The following is a 16,802-nucleotide window of genomic DNA, read 5'->3' on the forward strand; positions in this document are numbered from 1 at the left end:
CTACACTAGTTCCAGTAGCAAAAGCAATGTTGCATTGTTAATTTAACACTGTTTGGATTCTTTTACCCCTTTCCTCAGGACCTCCTGTGTATGTTAGTGTAATGTCATATAAGTAATAACCTTTATTCTGGAGAGCTCGCAGAATATATAGGGAAGATGGACAAAATGTAGGAGAAGGGAGGTGTACTTCTATCTTGCTGGTAGAGTGCTAAAACACAGAGAAGTGATTTGCTCAGGTTGACAGAGTATCTGTGTTTGGAGCTGAGTGACTGGGGTTATTTCCCACTTCTTACCAAAGCATGTTGTAGGTTGTTTAATGTTGTTTCCTTTGTATTGTAATAGATCAGTTTGGGACAGTAAGGTTTTTGTTGTTGTTGTTGTTTTTGAACTGGGAGAAAGAAATTCTGGTCCCAGAAATGGCCAGGAAAAATGGTGAAAGCAAATGTTGCTCCGTCAATGCTATTGTAATTACAGACTTGTCCAAATGGAGCAAATTATTTATTTTTTCTTAGTATGAAGAGTTTGAAGTTGATTAGGAACTGAAAACCCTTGGCACCTTAGTAGGATACCAATCAAATCCCTACCGTCTTTCCTTTTGACTAAAACAGAAATGTAACATTTGTTGTTATTTAAATATATAAAGACTGGAGTGGAGGGGAGAAAAAGATAATTGACTGAATTTAATAAACAGATTAATAAATTAGATTTCATTTGAAGCAGAGTTTAGAAAAGACAGACATACTGATTCTAAAGTTTAAGGTAATAAGAACTTATGCTGCTGTCCCAAGATTAAAGGTTAGCCAATCATGCTGGTTTTATTATATTAATTCAACAATGAAGTATTGTTTTGAGGCAGCTTGCTCACAAGCCATTTTGATAGGAATCCAAAGCATGTTTCAGAAACTGTCAACAGCATTCCACAGCAACACAATGGACATTTGTTTTAAAAATTCAGTCAGCAACTTATGAACAGTACTAATCCCATTAATTTGAAACAGGAAGATGGAATATTGTATATGTCAGAGATCCTTCTTGTCCATCTTAATTACATACAGAATAAAGTAGTTGCAATTTGAAAGTGACACGTTGTATTACTAGGCAACATGTGGCGTATTACCCAGCTGTTCATTCATGACTGCAATTGTTGGCATATCCTCTATCTCTTTGACTTTAGCAACCTGATGAGTTACCAGAAATTGGGTGCTTGCAGAGAATAAGTCTGTGAAGTGTGTGCATACCTACAAAAATGTTTGAGGATCTTTCAAGTTGAAACAAATATATTCTTGAATGGGAATCTGAGTGTTGAGTCGTATTTTTTAATCAAATTCTCATTAAAAAAAAAAAAAGGCTGTTCTGTTTTGCATAAAAACTGAAACATCGAGAAAGGAAAAAAGATGCTGTCACATCTTTAATGACTGCATTAGAACCTTGATATCTTTGTGCATAAATTTAGAAGAAAAACAGAATACTTTGTTACCGGTTTTGTGTTCTTGCAGGGGATGCTTGAGATCACTTCTGATCACTAAAGCATTTGTTCAGTCTTCACTCACAAGGTTAATGTCTTGTAGCAAAGATGATGGGTGATGATTAAAAAAAAGAAAACCAATTGCACTATAAAAATGCATTCTCTACTAGATGCTCGACTTTTGTGAAGATGCCTGTTGTTTTTAATTTTGCAAAGCACAGCTGCAATCATTTATATGATGCTATGAAATATTCAGTTAAACTAGAGGTTGGAGAAATGTGTTTACAAACTATACTTTTAAGTCAAGACTGAAATAGCTTTTTTTTTTTTTTCTCTGAGTTTGGGAACCTTGTTATTGTTAAGTTAAAATTTTGTAAAGTTAATGATATTGCAGGTATTCAGTAAATTGTCTGGTGTATGACAATGGTATTAATTATCCAGAGTTTTGCTTGTCTGTTGGATGCCACATTGTGGGTCTGGGTAGAGGAGTACTGCTCAAAATAAATTCTGCTTCTGTAAGGATCACACACAGTTAATATTATAAAAGTTGTGCCCTAAAATTGCTTCTCTGCTGCAGAGAGTTAGGGTGGGGATAGGATTTTTGATCGTGTTGTCAGCAATACGCTATAATTCTGGTAGCATGTTAGGAGTATTATTTCAGATAGTGCTTGCTCTGTGCCCCACATGTCCTTAAGGCTGGATCAACTAAAAAACGTGGAGTCTCTGCTTTTGGTAAGGCCCCGCTAGTGGCCTAAGGTGGTTTTAATGCCAGCATTAGGTTTTTCCGTAAAATTTCCCATGTCAGCAAAACCCATCCACTGTATGTGCGTTAGACACCTTGACACTTTTGCTAAGCATTAAATAGTAAGTATTTTAATGCAGATTTCAATGTCCTTTTTTCTCTTTACGTGTCTGTTAATGGAAATAGTCTCTCCTTCCCTTCTATTCTCTGACTATGCTTGTCAGAAACAAAACAGCAGAGGCGTTATTTGCTGCATTCAGTATTAATATTCTTTGTTTTCCACAGAATTGACCAAAAAATGTCTGGAGGACAGAGTGGGTATGAACTGTGTGAAGCCAAAGCCATCCTGAGTGAACTGAAATCTATCAGAAAGGCAATAAGTTCAGGGGAGAGAGAAAAACAAGATTTAATGAAGGTATTTCCTAGGGCTGACATAACTTTTGTGTAGATTTATTTTATCATAAGGAGCTTTGATGATGCTAAATACATGTTAGACTTTTTCAAGGGATGCTCAAAACTGTGAGTGAAAGTAGCATTAAAATCACTTTTCAGATGCAGAAACTGAAGCCTGTGACTTTCTTAATTCAAAAAGTCACTCTATGGCAGTCAGAGAATATAGATATCTGAATTTATAGGTAAGGTGCAGTGCATGTTACCTCTAAACAACAATTTAAAATATTAAATGGACAAAACTTGAGAGATACACATTTAGATGTGTAAGTGGTACAAGTCTTCCAAATCTAAATTGCACTATGTCAATTTCTGAAACCATATCTTTTCTTTTTTTAATCATCCAGTTATTTAAAATTGTTTGATAAAAGGAGGGGAGAGAGAAAAAGAGAGAGAACGAGAATGGCATTGTCATACTTAGTATCATCTATGAACTGCTTGGTTAGAAGGCTAGTTTGCTTACTGTGAGGAATGAAAACTAGAAAATTTATACTGGAATCTTTTAGGTAAACATCTTTTGAAGAGGAACTAGTATAAATGCTGTAAAGTACAAAGGCACTTTAACACCATCTCATTCTCTGTTTCCTGAACAGAGTCTTGCAAAGCTGAGAGAGAAATTCAGTCTTGACCAGACCATTGGGACATCTGAACCAGACTTGAGTTCGAGCTCTGTAAACTCCCAGCTGTGTTTTTCTAGACAAACATTGGATACAGGGTCTCAGACTGACATTTCTGGTGAGGTGAGCTTTTTTCATTTTGTCAAATATAAAGAGAAATTAAATCAGAATGCTGTGGTTAATGGAACTGGCTGTTTCAAATGGCTGTTTACTGTTGCTGATAGGTGCATATATATGCATGTTTAAAGAGAAAATTCCTTAGTTAACTGATTTTCCCCTTAAATTTCAAATCAGGATTCAGATGAAGTTTCTACATTTGGCATGAAGCATTTATCTGGCATCTTATTTAATCAAACAGTTCCAGTACACTGAAGTTCAGCATAAGTAGGTAGTATTGTGTGGATCTGTCTGTATGGTTATGTTGCACCTTACAGACTTGCTTTGATCTGAAGATGTTTTTAATTTTCAGAAAGAAGATCTCAGAATTTAACTGTGCAATTTCATTTCACACAGCTGAAATGCTGTTAATGGAACTACCTCTTCAATGATTCATTAATAATTTCTCTGTTTCACTGACAGTGTATTTACAGTGACAGAAAGCTGTGCGTAATTTTGGCACCTTCTTTGAACTTCCATGGGCTAGATTTGTAAGGAAGAGCAGTTTGGCACTACGTTTGCCAAAGAGCTACACTTGTCTATGTTTTTTAACAAATTTTTTTGAAGTCTTACTTTAAGATGTACTGACCTAACCCTGAATTTTAAGTTCAGTGGAGTTCAAAGTTCAAATTTTTGGGTGCAATCAATGCAAGACTTGTTTGAAAATGCCCTTGATTTGCTCTGATAGAATATGGTAGTACAGTAGTTACAAACACATGAACTTTATCAGAAGAAAACAGCACCGTTGTTTATCTAAGTATATTCCTAACCGTGCATATAGCAGCAAGCATGTAGCTGAAGGCGGGTGTGGTTTTATTTTCTAAGTAGTAATTTTTCTACCCTGTGCATTTGTTTGGTGTTGTTGATTCATTTTACAGTTTTACACAGTAATAAGGCTAATATTTTTTTCTCAACAGGTTGGAGCAAGAAGTAGATCAAATTTAGCAGAGAAGGTCAGATTAAGTCTCCAGTATGAAGAGGCAAAAAGAAGGTAATGGGGTTAGTTGCTTTGTTAAATTACAGTCTTGAGCTGGGAGGTTTCCGACCTCTCCAGTACTAACATTGTGCTCACAGTGACATCTAGTGGACACCTCTCTGGAAATACCAGGCATTACTGTAAAATGTTTCTTCAGAATGCAAAGCGGGCTTTCAGGAGCCTTCAGTGCTGTTGAGCAGTAGTTTTCACATTTAATGCTAAGTTACATATGTTAAGAAATAAAATGCAGCCAGTGACAAGTTAACGGCAGATTAAGGGAATAGAGTGAAATGGCATTCCACTGACAGGGGTTGCTAGTCTGTTCACGTCCGTGTAAATCCTTCTTTGGGGTCATCATTTCAGTTCACAATGCCACTGAAGGTTCTTCAGGTTTAGAGTTGCCTCAAATTTTCAGCACAGGTTTGGTAGGTTTAATTATCTCTCTTTCCCTGAGATTTTGAATAATTTAAATACTTGTTATCACTGTGGGGTTATTTTTTTTAATGAGTTTAACCTGAGGAGAGAAGAATTCAGGAACTGTCCCACTGCTGAATGTGAAATGCTTTTCAAATAAAGTTCTGCAGTAGCTGATCTTGAAAGCGGTGTCATTTTGATGGATTGCCATAGCTCTGAAAGAATGGTCATCAGCAAGCAGAACATTCTGGGTTAGAGTGACATGCCTCCTGGTACGCCAGAGGAGTAGTGCTGCATAATACTGGGGGAAGGTTTATTCTTTGTAAAAAAAAAAAAAAAAATCATGGATATGTTTTTATTATTAATGTATTAATTGTGTTGTATTATTTTCTAATATTTTCCACAAAATTAAGTATCAGCTATTCAGAAACCACACAGCTTTTGTTATGTACTTTAACAGAAATAGAAGTCTCACACCCAGGGTTCCTACTCTATGTTAAAAAACAAAGCAAAACAATAAAATAAAAACTAGCACTTTTCCACAGATGAAAATTGTGATGAGAACTCCATTTATGCTGTGACTTAATTATTAACTCATTTGGAATACTGTGGCATGCTCAGTTAGAAAACCAGGAAGAGATATTGTAAGCCTTTACTTTGTATTTATATGTTTTAAAGGCAGGAGGTAGCACAACTGATGTTTTCCTGTCTAATTCCAAATATATGTCCTCTTCATGTATGTTAGTAGCTATGATCCTTGCTGGAAACAACAGTAACTCTTTATATCCTCATTAGGGATCCTAAAAAGTTATTATATAATCAATGCAGTCAACAAAGAGTGCTGTGGCTGTTGTGTTTCTTCAGTATTGAATTTGGGTGATTTTGCCTCAAAATCATTGTGTACATAGTATTAATGGTCAGGTGGTGTTTTAGGTGCATATAGATGGCGTTTTCTGTCAACTTCTTTCATCCAAAACCAGATCATCCTCTCTTTTGTCTATGTCTTGATACAAGGAAGTCCCACCATTGTGTTTTATATCTCATTTGCAGGAACAAGAAAGTACCTGGCAGTAAGTTGGTATATTGCTTCTAGCTAATAGAAAAGCACAGTGCACAGTGTTTGAGGTGTGTTCTGCTGCAGCACAGGATCTTACTGTCTCATAAATTAGCCAAGAATGTGGGTCAAAATTGCAGTAGCTCAAGTACTTAATCTTTACATAACTAAGTAATTGTTCTGTGCAACATCAGTGTGTTTCAGGCTTAAAATACCTTTTAAATGGTGTCTTTATTCAGTTTTGTCAGAGAACTTCCAAATAATGGGTATTCCTTTCCACTTTAAATAAGGCAGTCAGATTACTTGAAGACACTGTTGGAATGGTTTTATCAGTGATTGTAGGGTAAACTTAATAAAGTGTACATATCTCAGAATAACAAAAAAATGTACTAAAATGCAGTATCTAATCACATTCCCCCTAATTATTATGGCCATTGTAATAATCACTGGAAGTTAATAAATATTGGCCATCTTTTCTGAAATATGAAATGTGCAAATTCTTAGTTGCTTTGTATTTAAAAAGAGGGAGAGAAGCTCTTGTGAGTGAAGTTCTTTACTTCAAAAAGTTATTTCCAAAATTATCAGATAATTGTGTATGTTGCATATTTTATGTCGTTTAGCCAGCAGCCTCTTGAAGAGGAGGAATGTTGTCTGTGGAAAAGGGTATCAGGATAGCAGAGAGTTATCTGTAGCAGAGGGAGCAAAAGAACTGTTGGGAGACCATTCCGCTAGCCATCAAGCAGCTGTCAATAGCAGCTGCTTAGAACAAGGTTAGCTACAGAGCCAGGGTTAGCTGGAGCTAGTGACCTGGAGATTGAAATCTTAACACCTCATTATCCATCTGAAATGATGCAGTTGTTTTCCCTCTGCATACAGCTCCTCCAAAGGACTGTTAAATTGTATACATAGCGGCAAAATATGTTGAAATGCTTCATTTCATTTCATCCTGCTGTTTGGTTATGGTAACACTGCTGATGGTATTTCTGTTTATTTTTGCATTGTTGTTTTGTGAAAATGCTCAAACTTGTTCTTGCAGCACTTTGATGGGTGTATTTTTTATTAATATTTTTATAGCTGTTGTTTTTTCATTGAGGTGCAGATGAGATAAATTTTACCCATGGAACAAGAAAGGGGAGGTTCCCCTTAAGCTTCTAGTACGAGCAACAGGATAGTTAGATTTAATATTAACTATTCTTAGCTTTGACCATAAATAAAAACCTTAATGTACTGTAAAATTAATAGTTGAGGTGCAAAATAAGCATGATATCATTAGTTTTGTAAATGACAGAAAACAGACTGGAAAGATGAAACGTGTTTTCCTAGAAATCTGTCGGGACTACAGAAATATGACACAAACCAAATTGTGTGTGTGTGATGATGCAACATGGCATGGGTCATTACTTTAGGCAGTGCCTGTTAACACTGAAGTTGCACAGACTTGGATCAGTTTGTGAGCTAACTTAGGTGTATTTAACTGCGGTAGTTATATATAAACACAACAGATAAATTCCTCTTGCCCTAGATTGTCAGGGAATGTCTTCCTATTTTGACTTTTCCTTTCTCTGCTTTTTCCCAGCCCACAACAAAGTGATGAGGAAGGCTCAGAGCCATTACATAGATCAGAGCTTCCCATAACTCTCTATGCAGTTATTTCAGGCATAGCTAAGGCTGGAAGTGATTAGAAGTTACCATCTGGCTAGATATGTGGCACCTGTAGTGGGAATTTTTATGCTTTATGTAGTTTCCAGTGGACAATGAGTCTTTATTGCAAAACCTGCACTTTTGTGCTGTGCTGCTGAGCCCAATGGCAGAGCGGTTCTGGAGACTGAATACTGGCAATAACCTTTCTTGATCAGAATGGAGCCATCGTACAATAATAATGTAGGGAACTTCCTTTGCTATCCCAAATCTTGGGCTCCTAACGCCGTGATCAGACATCTACAGTGGAATAGCAGTTGCACAGACTTCCAAGCAGATACTTTTCCTTCAGGCGTCCACTGTCATATTGCCTTTTCATTTCATCACATAGGAGAACAATGCTCCTACCTTTTAAGATTTGCATGCGCATCTGCTGCTGAAGTGAGCACCTTGATATTGTGTGTGTTCTTTAACGGTGGTCCTTGCTGTTTGAGAAGCAATCAGTCTCCAACAGCTTGGAGAAATAGATCATACTCCTAGATGAGTAAAGCAAAGTAAAGCTTTTTCAGTAAAGCTTTTATTAACGTTGAGACTTTTAATTCAACTCAGGAGGAACTCACTTTTAATGCATATGCATATTACTGTGCATTTTAGCATTCTTCCATATATGAAGCAGGTAACTTTAGAAAAGGCACCACAGTTCCAAGGTTTGGCATTCATTTCTTCATTCTCAGAAGTACATTCTTCTGAGGTATTTAGGGCAGAGAGGATTACACAGCCTGTTGGCCTGGATAGGTGGCTTGCTTCTCTGTCAAAGTCTGCGTTCTTGTGAAGTAAATGTAATTAAAAGTATGTTAAGTCAGAAAAGTTGAAAGTAGAAAAAGTAGTTATATACTCACACCTTTCAAAATATTGTATCATTTCTGTCTTTCCTCATAATTGCGTGCTGTGCTGGGCTCAGACAAATCTGTTATGTTTTATTTTAGCATGGCTAACTTAAAGATCGAACTGTCTAAGCTAGATAGTGAGGCCTGGCCTGGGGCACTGGATGTGGAAAAGGAAAAACTGATGCTAATCAATGAAAAAGAAGAGCTTTTGAAGGAACTCCAGTTTATTACACCACGCAAACGTACTCAAGATGAGCTAGAGCAGCTAGAAGCAGAAAGGAAGAGGCTTGAAGAGGAGCTGCATTCTGTAAAGAGCACACCCAGTCAAGCACTTGCTGAAAGGTAAGGGGTTGTTTCTGCTGGTATTAAATGCCTCTTTCTGCAATCTAACCTTTGTACTTGTTACAGACCCTGAACTGTGCCTTGATGGGCTGTTTTCCTTCAGTAACTGTTCTATGTAGGTCTTAATTAAATGTGTTATTAGCCCACTGGGCAGAAACACAAAGAAGTCTTCTGTACTCTGAGAGAATGCGAACACCCTGTATGTGCTCTGCAATATCAGTTGCTCTGCATTTCTTACCAGCATGAAAATGCCTGTGACAGATGTTAAATAACTGAGGAATGTCAACAGACCAGCAGGAGGGCAATACATCATTCACTAGTGTCTGATAATAGCAGCAAACTATTTGAACTCAGGTTACAAAGATTATCTTGATTGTTGCAACATCTGAAGCCTTTCATTGTGAGTTTTATTACATGCAAAAATGCAACCGAAAGAGAAAAAAAAGAAGAAAAAAAAAAAAAAGTTGAGAGGAGAAGCATAATTGCTGCAAAACTTTTCTAACTTGTCGCTTCCTAACTGGCAACTGAAGCAACTCCCACGATAAATGGTATTAGCCAGATTCAGAGCTGGAGAAAATCAAAGGTGACTGTCACAAATGGACTTTTCATCAACTGTAAGTGGAAATAAACTTATGGGAATCTCTAGCACACATAAAATGCAATAAGCACAAAATGTCACTTTATTTATCAGTGCAGTATGCCTTACTGAAGTAATATAATCAGCATTGTAAGACTTTCCTACTTCCCACTGTGAGGAAACACCTGCTGGTGCTCCGTTTCCACTCAATGGTGAAATTCTTATTTTTGACATTAGAAGGCGGCTCCTAAATTTTAACTGAGTAGTGAGGAAATTCCTTCTTGTTTCCAAATAAGTGTGTGTGAATTAGGCATGGTTTTTAAACGTATTTGTATACATCCTAATATTTAAAACTGCACCATACTAAGAATCCAAAAGTGTTATAGGATAATGGTTGTGTCCTACTACCCTTCTACAGGAGAAATTACCAGTCTGTCTTGATAGTATCCAAATTACAATGGCTCCATTGCTTTCTGTCCATTAATAAATGGACAATAAGTGGTAAATAATAAAATCACATAGACAAAAAATTTGAAACTAAGGTTTTGATGATAATGCTGTTGTAAGTAATAGCTGAGTCTTGACTATTACTGTGAATAATTAGCTTATTACATACTTAGTCTTTGGTTTTGGTTTTGAGTGTTTAGTGCCAAATAAAATTGTGCACATAACCTTTTTCCCATACATGCCAGATGCCAAACTTGGAGAATGGCAAGAAAAAACTGTTTCCCATTCAAGTGAAAATGAAACAGCACCTTTTTGTTTTGTTTTGTTCTGTTTTATTTTTCCAAGGGTAGTGACACAGGTAGTTATTATATCTTAAGATTCTTTTTCCTCTATTTTCTTCAAGTTATTCTGCTTTGATTTTTATTCTGCAGCTGAAAATGTGGAGTAGTCTTCTGCGGTTACTGTATGATTTCATGTCATACTCTGCTGGTTGAGGCAGTATTTATGGTGTTTTCTGGCTGGCTTCTGTGCCATTCCAGTGAAGCTCCAGTGAATCTCTACCTGCAGCTCTTTATCATATTAAAACTGTCTCCCTCTTGATGACTTCAGATCAAGTCAGTTCTTTCACACCAAGCTAATTTGGAGATTGTTTCTGGTGTGTCTGCTATGAATTTAAAGAAAATCCTGTTTTTTGTAGAGGAATTCAGATGATGAAACTTTTCCTGAATCTATAAAAAGGTTACAGTTAATTGTGTCAGATCAAACGTCATCATTTTATTCCTTAGAGACGAGGAAGATTCTGCTTTCCATTTTCGGTGGAGTAGCCGCACCACCTTCAAAGCGCAGCACTGTCATTGCATTACTATTTTCTTTCATAAAGTTTCATGAATACGTTAGGTTTCCAGTCTTTCACTGATACTGATAATAAAGCAACAGTATAAGAAGCTGTGGATTGTGTCAGGAGCATGATATGACAAGTTGTTTTTCCTTTTGTAAGTTGTTTTTTTTTTTTTTTTTTTTTTTTTTTTAAGGGGGAAGAATAAACAGGAAACTTGCTCTGACTTACAAACATTGCCAGTGTAGCCCTGGGTTATTTTGGAGAAGAGTGCTGAAACTGCCACTAGTAGATGTACTTGGAGTCAGTTTACAGAAGCAGGGTATAAATCGTAACATATCAGCTTCAAAAAAGCAGACAGGGCTTAGTCTAGCTGCCCGAAGAAGCCTTCCAGCAACTGCTCAGAAATAGCTGCATTGTGGAACTGCTGAGAACTGTGTGCTGCTTTATTGCCTCTGCATTTGTGTTAGGGAGAGACTCCATTACTTCTGGAGTCCTTGGCAGAATCTCGGTAATCACAGGCCTTTAGATGGATGCATGTTAATCTCCGTGATTGTGCTGCTGCCTGTAGTACTGCCCCCCCAGTCTTGTGTCTCACAAACAGACGTGTCCACATAAATTTCCACTGAAAGGTGAAGTGTGTACGTGTTAACGTCTTAATGTTTTTGTTTGCTCGTTAAAGATTTTAGGCCTCTGTCATCAGTGTTACAGTCTATGATCGAAATGGGAGAAAGGTGTCTCAAATCACTCCTGCGATGAGCATTGGATGAATTCAGATCCGAGGGTTGCAAGGGGAGTTTACCCTGCTGATGGTTAGGGTGTTTACATGGTCTGTGGCATGTTAAAGATCCTGTCAATGCTATAAAGTAGGTTTCAAAGTATGGAAGTTGGCTTGATGTAGGAGGGAAAAAATAGCTTGAATCTCAATTAGTTGTGGGATAATGAATTTATTTATTGAAAAGTCACAAAAGAGTTAACAAAGAGTGCTGTTGCTTGAGAAAAGCGGGATAGATTGTGCTTTAAAAGAAGGCAGAAGGCACTATATAGTTAAAAGTGCTGGGAGGGAATGTCTGATACCCCAGTTGAGCTTAATTCTTGGCTGGGAAACCTGTGTGCATGAGCAGGGAATGAAATACCGCGTTATGCTTTTACCAGCACCAGCAGGTATTGGCAGATGAAGGCGTTACCGCGGTGTAGGAGCACACGCAGTGTGCGCAGTGAAGTGGAAGTTCACACCCTGGCTGACCTCGGGGTAACTTCTTCACCTTTGCATAACCCAGATTCGCTCGCTGAATGAGCATGGGTGTAAGCAAGTGCTTTTCATGCTTTGTTGAATCGAGGACTTAATGCCTTTTAACTGGTATCTTGCACTGGGGGAGCGAGTTCTGGGAACTCTAGAGTATTTCCTTCAGTTTGCATAAGAAAGCAATGGTTGATTTTTGGTTTTGTTCTTTGAAGTGTTTCTCTGCAGTTGAATTTTAATTTACACGTCTTTGAGATGCCAGAAAGGCCAGAGGAAAGGTTTCTGAGAATGGACCTGAAACCTTTTTAGAGTAATTTTTGTTGTCCCTCAGATTAGTTGCTTAAGAACTTGTTACATGTATCAGTTGACTGAACAGGGGCTAGAGGAGAATACACTAATCCACAACTACAGCAGGGTTTTAGCTGAAACCACTGAGGGAAAGCAATTTATTTGGTGTTGCAAATGGAGTGATAAAAGGGAGTTATAAAAGGAAAAGCCACTGTAAGGGTTATTGAATCCTTTCTGTTAGCAGCCAGCCGAAAGGGGTGGGAGAACTCTACCGTTTGGAGCTGTAGAGCTAGGCTGGATGGCAGTGCAGGAGGTAATAATCCTGCTTTGTAATAAAGGTGAGCCTCAATAATGAGCATTACAATGCTGTGTTGCTCAGATGTGATGAAAAAACAGTTGGGAATGTAGATATTTTTACCAAGGACTCCTAAATGGGATCCGCCATCTCAGAACCTTACGTTTGGATCTGGCCTATTTATTGTGCTTTGTCTTTAGGAAGACTCTGAGATCAAAGGGAGAGCTTTAATATTAAACTCCCTGCAGCGCTACCCCAAGTTCTCGCGTTGTCAGTGTCAGTAGTGGTATCGGTGTTCTTTTGCTGTTTGTGGTGCTGCTGTTGTCTTCCCCTGAAACTATACTAAGTGAGGAGCCAAGCTGTAGCGTGGCTTTTTAAGACAGTAGTAGTGCAGATCTTATTTTCCTGAAGTTGTAGCTGTTTTCCCAGTGTTTGTGTGTCAGTCCTTGTTTCACTTGGTGCAGTATGAACGTACCAACGTGCTGCTCACTTGCACACTTAGCAGGCTCGTTGCAGTGCTTAGTATTCTGCAGTCAAAGTCACTCTGCTGAAGTGGTTGGGGTTTAATGATAGGATTGAGAGCTATTGCAGCCTCTTGGATTTTAGTAGTCAGCAACCAGATGAAAACGAGGGATGTTCACTGTGTTTCTGTCTTACCATGAGGAATTTTAGCCTTGTGACTATTCAGTAATGCTTTTCTCTACTTACGTGTACCTCTGTTTCCAGGTTGAAACTGGAGGAGAGAAGAAAAGAGTTGGTACAGAAACTTGAAGAAACTACAAAACTGACTACTTATTTGCATTCGCAGCTTAGGAGGTGAGGCTGTACTGCAGAATGTAAAACCGGGCTTCAGCAACAGGCTGGTGGACTTGGTTGTCTTGGATTTTTCTCTTAGCTGGAGGCTGAACAAAATTTGTTTAATATTTAAGTAAGAAAATGCAAGTATAATAGCTTCAAGCATTCTGCCTCTGTGTGAACCTGGTGTACCTTCAGATTTTTAGTAAATATTCAAGACCGGATTAAATGGATTTATTTTTGCATTGCTTCTATAATTAAACAGAGGTACATTTTCTTGCTCCAGTGTAAATAAATAAACAAATTGTGAATTCCCTAATTGGTCAGATCTCCACAATGCTGTCACTGAGGAGACAAAATTGTTCCTCAGGCATCTGTGTAAAATGAGAAGTGCAGCCTTTGATCTGCATAATGACCAGAGAGGCTCAGTGCATACATGTGTACGTGTAAATACTTGTGTGAATAGGTGGTTCTGATTTCATTCTTCAACATTGACTTGTGCTTTCTGTAGACAGAGAAGTACCCTCTGCAGGATATATTTTCCTCAGTCATTGTTTCAAAATATGACTGTGGGTTCATGAAATTCATAGTGATAACAAAGTAGTAATCAGTTACAGCAACTGTGAACTCAAACTCAGTGCTCTGATGGGAATTCTCATATTTAACAGCTCATGTATGGTCCTAAGGAAGAGTTTCTCCCATTTCTGGACTGCACCCTGGGCCACCAAACCATGTGTCCATTATGTCTATTTACGAATTCCTGAATTTGGTCAAACTCCGTATGTATCCCAGTGGGATACACCAGTCAAACAGCTGCATTAATGTTTGGGTACTGCTTGAAAAATACAAATGGGTTTTTAAGAGGAAAAATGTTTTAAAGCATTTTTAAAGGTCCCCTCACAATAAGCCATACCATCCTATTTTGGGGGTCTAAGATGGCTTAGCAATTTCAGACATCTCAGCCAGATCCTGTAAATTGCGTCTTGATTGGTGATCAGTTAGAGAAAGAGTCTTCTAGACTTCTAAAAATCCACCACCCCACCCTTTTTTACTGTAGTTTATGATCTTGTTTCTTTAAAGGGGATTGCCTTGAATTATTTTTCCTGCTGTTTTTCCCCCATCACAGTCCTCCTGAGCCAAGTCAGTGGCACACAGTTTCTCTGGCTTGGCAGGGCTCCTTATCTTCGCTTATCAAGAGGAAAAGATCGCGTATTACAGCCTGTGCCAAGCTTATGTATTTCCTGTGCGTGCGGAGTGTCTTACAGACATGAAGTAGTTCTGCTGTGAGTCCTCTGCTTCTGAAAGCTGCCATTTCTCCCATGTGCTTCGGCAGAGAGCAGGCTGCATATATTTCTCTGGAGGTGGCAGCAGTCTTCTGCTGTCACAAGCTCTTTCTTTTGCTGTGACATTGACACCCATGAGCACCCACACCAGGGTCATTTGAGGGAGCAGAGCAGCTGAGAAAGCTGCTGTCACTGCCAGACCAGTTTGTCAAACCCGCAGCCTTCTCCGGAAGAAAAGGGCCCTGGGAACAGGCCGTAAAGCTGTTTAAAGTGCCCTGATGGTGTGCAGGTTGGGCACACTGAGCTAAACCACGTATGATCGCATAAAAAAATGCCCTGAGCAGCATTCAGTGTAAGAAATCGTTACGGTGCAGCTCCCAGTCAGTCCTATCTCTGCTCCTACTGTTTCTGCTGGTTCTGTTTAGTAACATCATTGTATGTTTTTGTTCTTTCTTTGCAGCCTCTCAGCTAGCACATTGTCTGTGTCTTCAGGGAGCAGTTTGGGATCGCTGGCATCCAGCCGGGGGTCTCTGAATACATCAAGCAGAGGGTCGCTAAACTCACTCAGCTCCACGGATCTCTACTATAACCCAGGCGATCAGATAACAGACTTGGACTATCAGTATAAGCTTGACTTCATATTGCAGGAAAAAAGTGGTTACATTCCTTCGGGGCCTATCACTACTATTCATGAAAACGAAGTGGTCAGCTCCCATGGGAGACTGGGTTACAGTGACTCTCCTTCAGCTGCAGACCACCCTAAACTGACTGAGCCTCCCAAATCTGTGACATCGCTGTCTTCCAGGTCCTCACTCTCCTCCTTGTCCCCCCCGGGCTCCCCTTTGGTTTTAGAAGCTGCATTTTCTGTCTCAGCTCAAAATTCCCCTCTGCATCACCTCGCTACAGACTTTGAAGACTGTGACCTTTCAGGTGATTTTGCAGGCATTAGTCTCTGTGAGAACCAAATGTTATTGGACTCTGAAGCCAGAGCAGGATCTCAGATTCCTACAGACGATAAAGATCTTAATGAAAGCATTAGGCAGCCTCTGCCTTCTCTACATGAAGGAAGTTCAGGTAATTAAAAAAAAATGTAATGTCAAATGTATACGTAATGTGAAGATTTCGTACTAACAGATGACTTTTGAATAGAGATATCTCCTGTAGCTGAGGAGTAGCTTGAACATATGTTTGTCATTGTGGGCAGTAGTTTAAAAGGACACTACATAACTTCTAGCTTCAGATGCAGAGAGCTGTGATCACCCCAGTTCCATCTACATTTGTTCAACAGCTGTCTCAGAAGGGAAATTTATGTGTTACAGACGTTATAGCCTGAAAAGTAATAGAAAAAATGAAAGCTGGATCTTGAAGACAAGGAGGCAAGGTGTCCTTATGTATTGACAGAATGTGTGGGGATAGGGCAAAAATACCTTGTGGTATTTCTTGGTAACTTGAAATCAGACGCTTTGTTTCTCACTGAAGGGTAAGTTACAAGCTGGCACCCTCAGTAAAAGAGATTTCTGGACGTAGAGTTTGAATTTTTGTGTGTATTTGAACCTGCTGTCACCAAAAGATCTGCAGTTCATTTTGGATGTGAGCTGAGGGACAGGACAAGTTACCATGTGCCATAGTGATACTCTCTGCCCATTTTTAACATGGATTTCATAGCTTTCAGCTTTTTATCCACCTGCGAGTTAGAACAGAGCACCTAAGCTAGTCTAGGTTCTCCCTACAGTCTGTGGGTAACTTCCAAAAGGATGAGTTGTCTGATCCCAAAACTTGCTTCCCTGTAAGGAAGATGGATGAATTGTCCTGTGAGTTATTGAAGTATCCTTGGTAACTGGGTAATGTTAACTTTGAGATGGCAGATTTAGGTGTAATGAATTCCGCTCCTAGTCTGTAGTAAAGGTAGTGCAACCCAGGGTTCTCACATTGTCACAGCCTTTCGCAGAGTCAGAACTTCAAAAATCCCAGCTGCCAGGACTCAAAGGCTTGTCCTTAGAGCGCTGACTTTGCTGCCAGTTGTTGAGGTTGACAGTACGTTGTGCTTTCTCTGCACGTTTACTTATTGACTTTTCCTAGTGTCATGCAGCAGATCCATTTTGCCAATGAAGAACCAAAGGAGCCAGATTTCCTCTAGCACTGAGAAAGAAAAAAAAAAACACAACATGAAATGTATCTCATCAGCACGTGATATTCCCAGTTCTGCATTTTTGGGGCTGAGCTAACAGTGAAGTATCTAACAGAGAAGTTTGGGTGTCTTAGAATTAAACTATAGCCTAGCTAGAGAGTGCATTGTCC

The 16,802-nt window shown here is 38.9% G+C and overlaps 1 protein-coding gene across 4 annotated transcripts in view; it reads left to right on the forward strand.

Annotated features, from left to right (window-relative positions):
• The window catches only part of WWC2 (WW and C2 domain containing 2), a 98,906-nt gene that overhangs the window by 55,913 nt on the left and 26,191 nt on the right, over positions 1-16,802 (forward strand). For all 4 annotated transcript variants that reach the window (XR_014692784.1, XM_084518496.1, XM_084518495.1 and 1 more), the window contains exons 6-11: positions 2,493-2,622; positions 3,251-3,397; positions 4,348-4,421; positions 8,499-8,741; positions 13,153-13,242; positions 14,965-15,578. Coding sequence is in view for 3 of the 4 variants with exons in the window: in XM_084518496.1 (XP_084374622.1) it covers positions 2,493-2,622; positions 3,251-3,397; positions 4,348-4,421; positions 8,499-8,741; positions 13,153-13,242; positions 14,965-15,578 (1,298 nt within the window). In the remaining variant the exon portion in view is untranslated. The remainder of the gene's footprint in view (positions 1-2,492; positions 2,623-3,250; positions 3,398-4,347; positions 4,422-8,498; positions 8,742-13,152; positions 13,243-14,964; positions 15,579-16,802) is intronic.

Source organism: Aythya ferina (genome assembly GCF_964211825.1).
Source record: "Aythya ferina genome assembly, chromosome: 4".
Classification (NCBI taxonomy): Eukaryota; Metazoa; Chordata; class Aves; order Anseriformes; family Anatidae; genus Aythya; species Aythya ferina.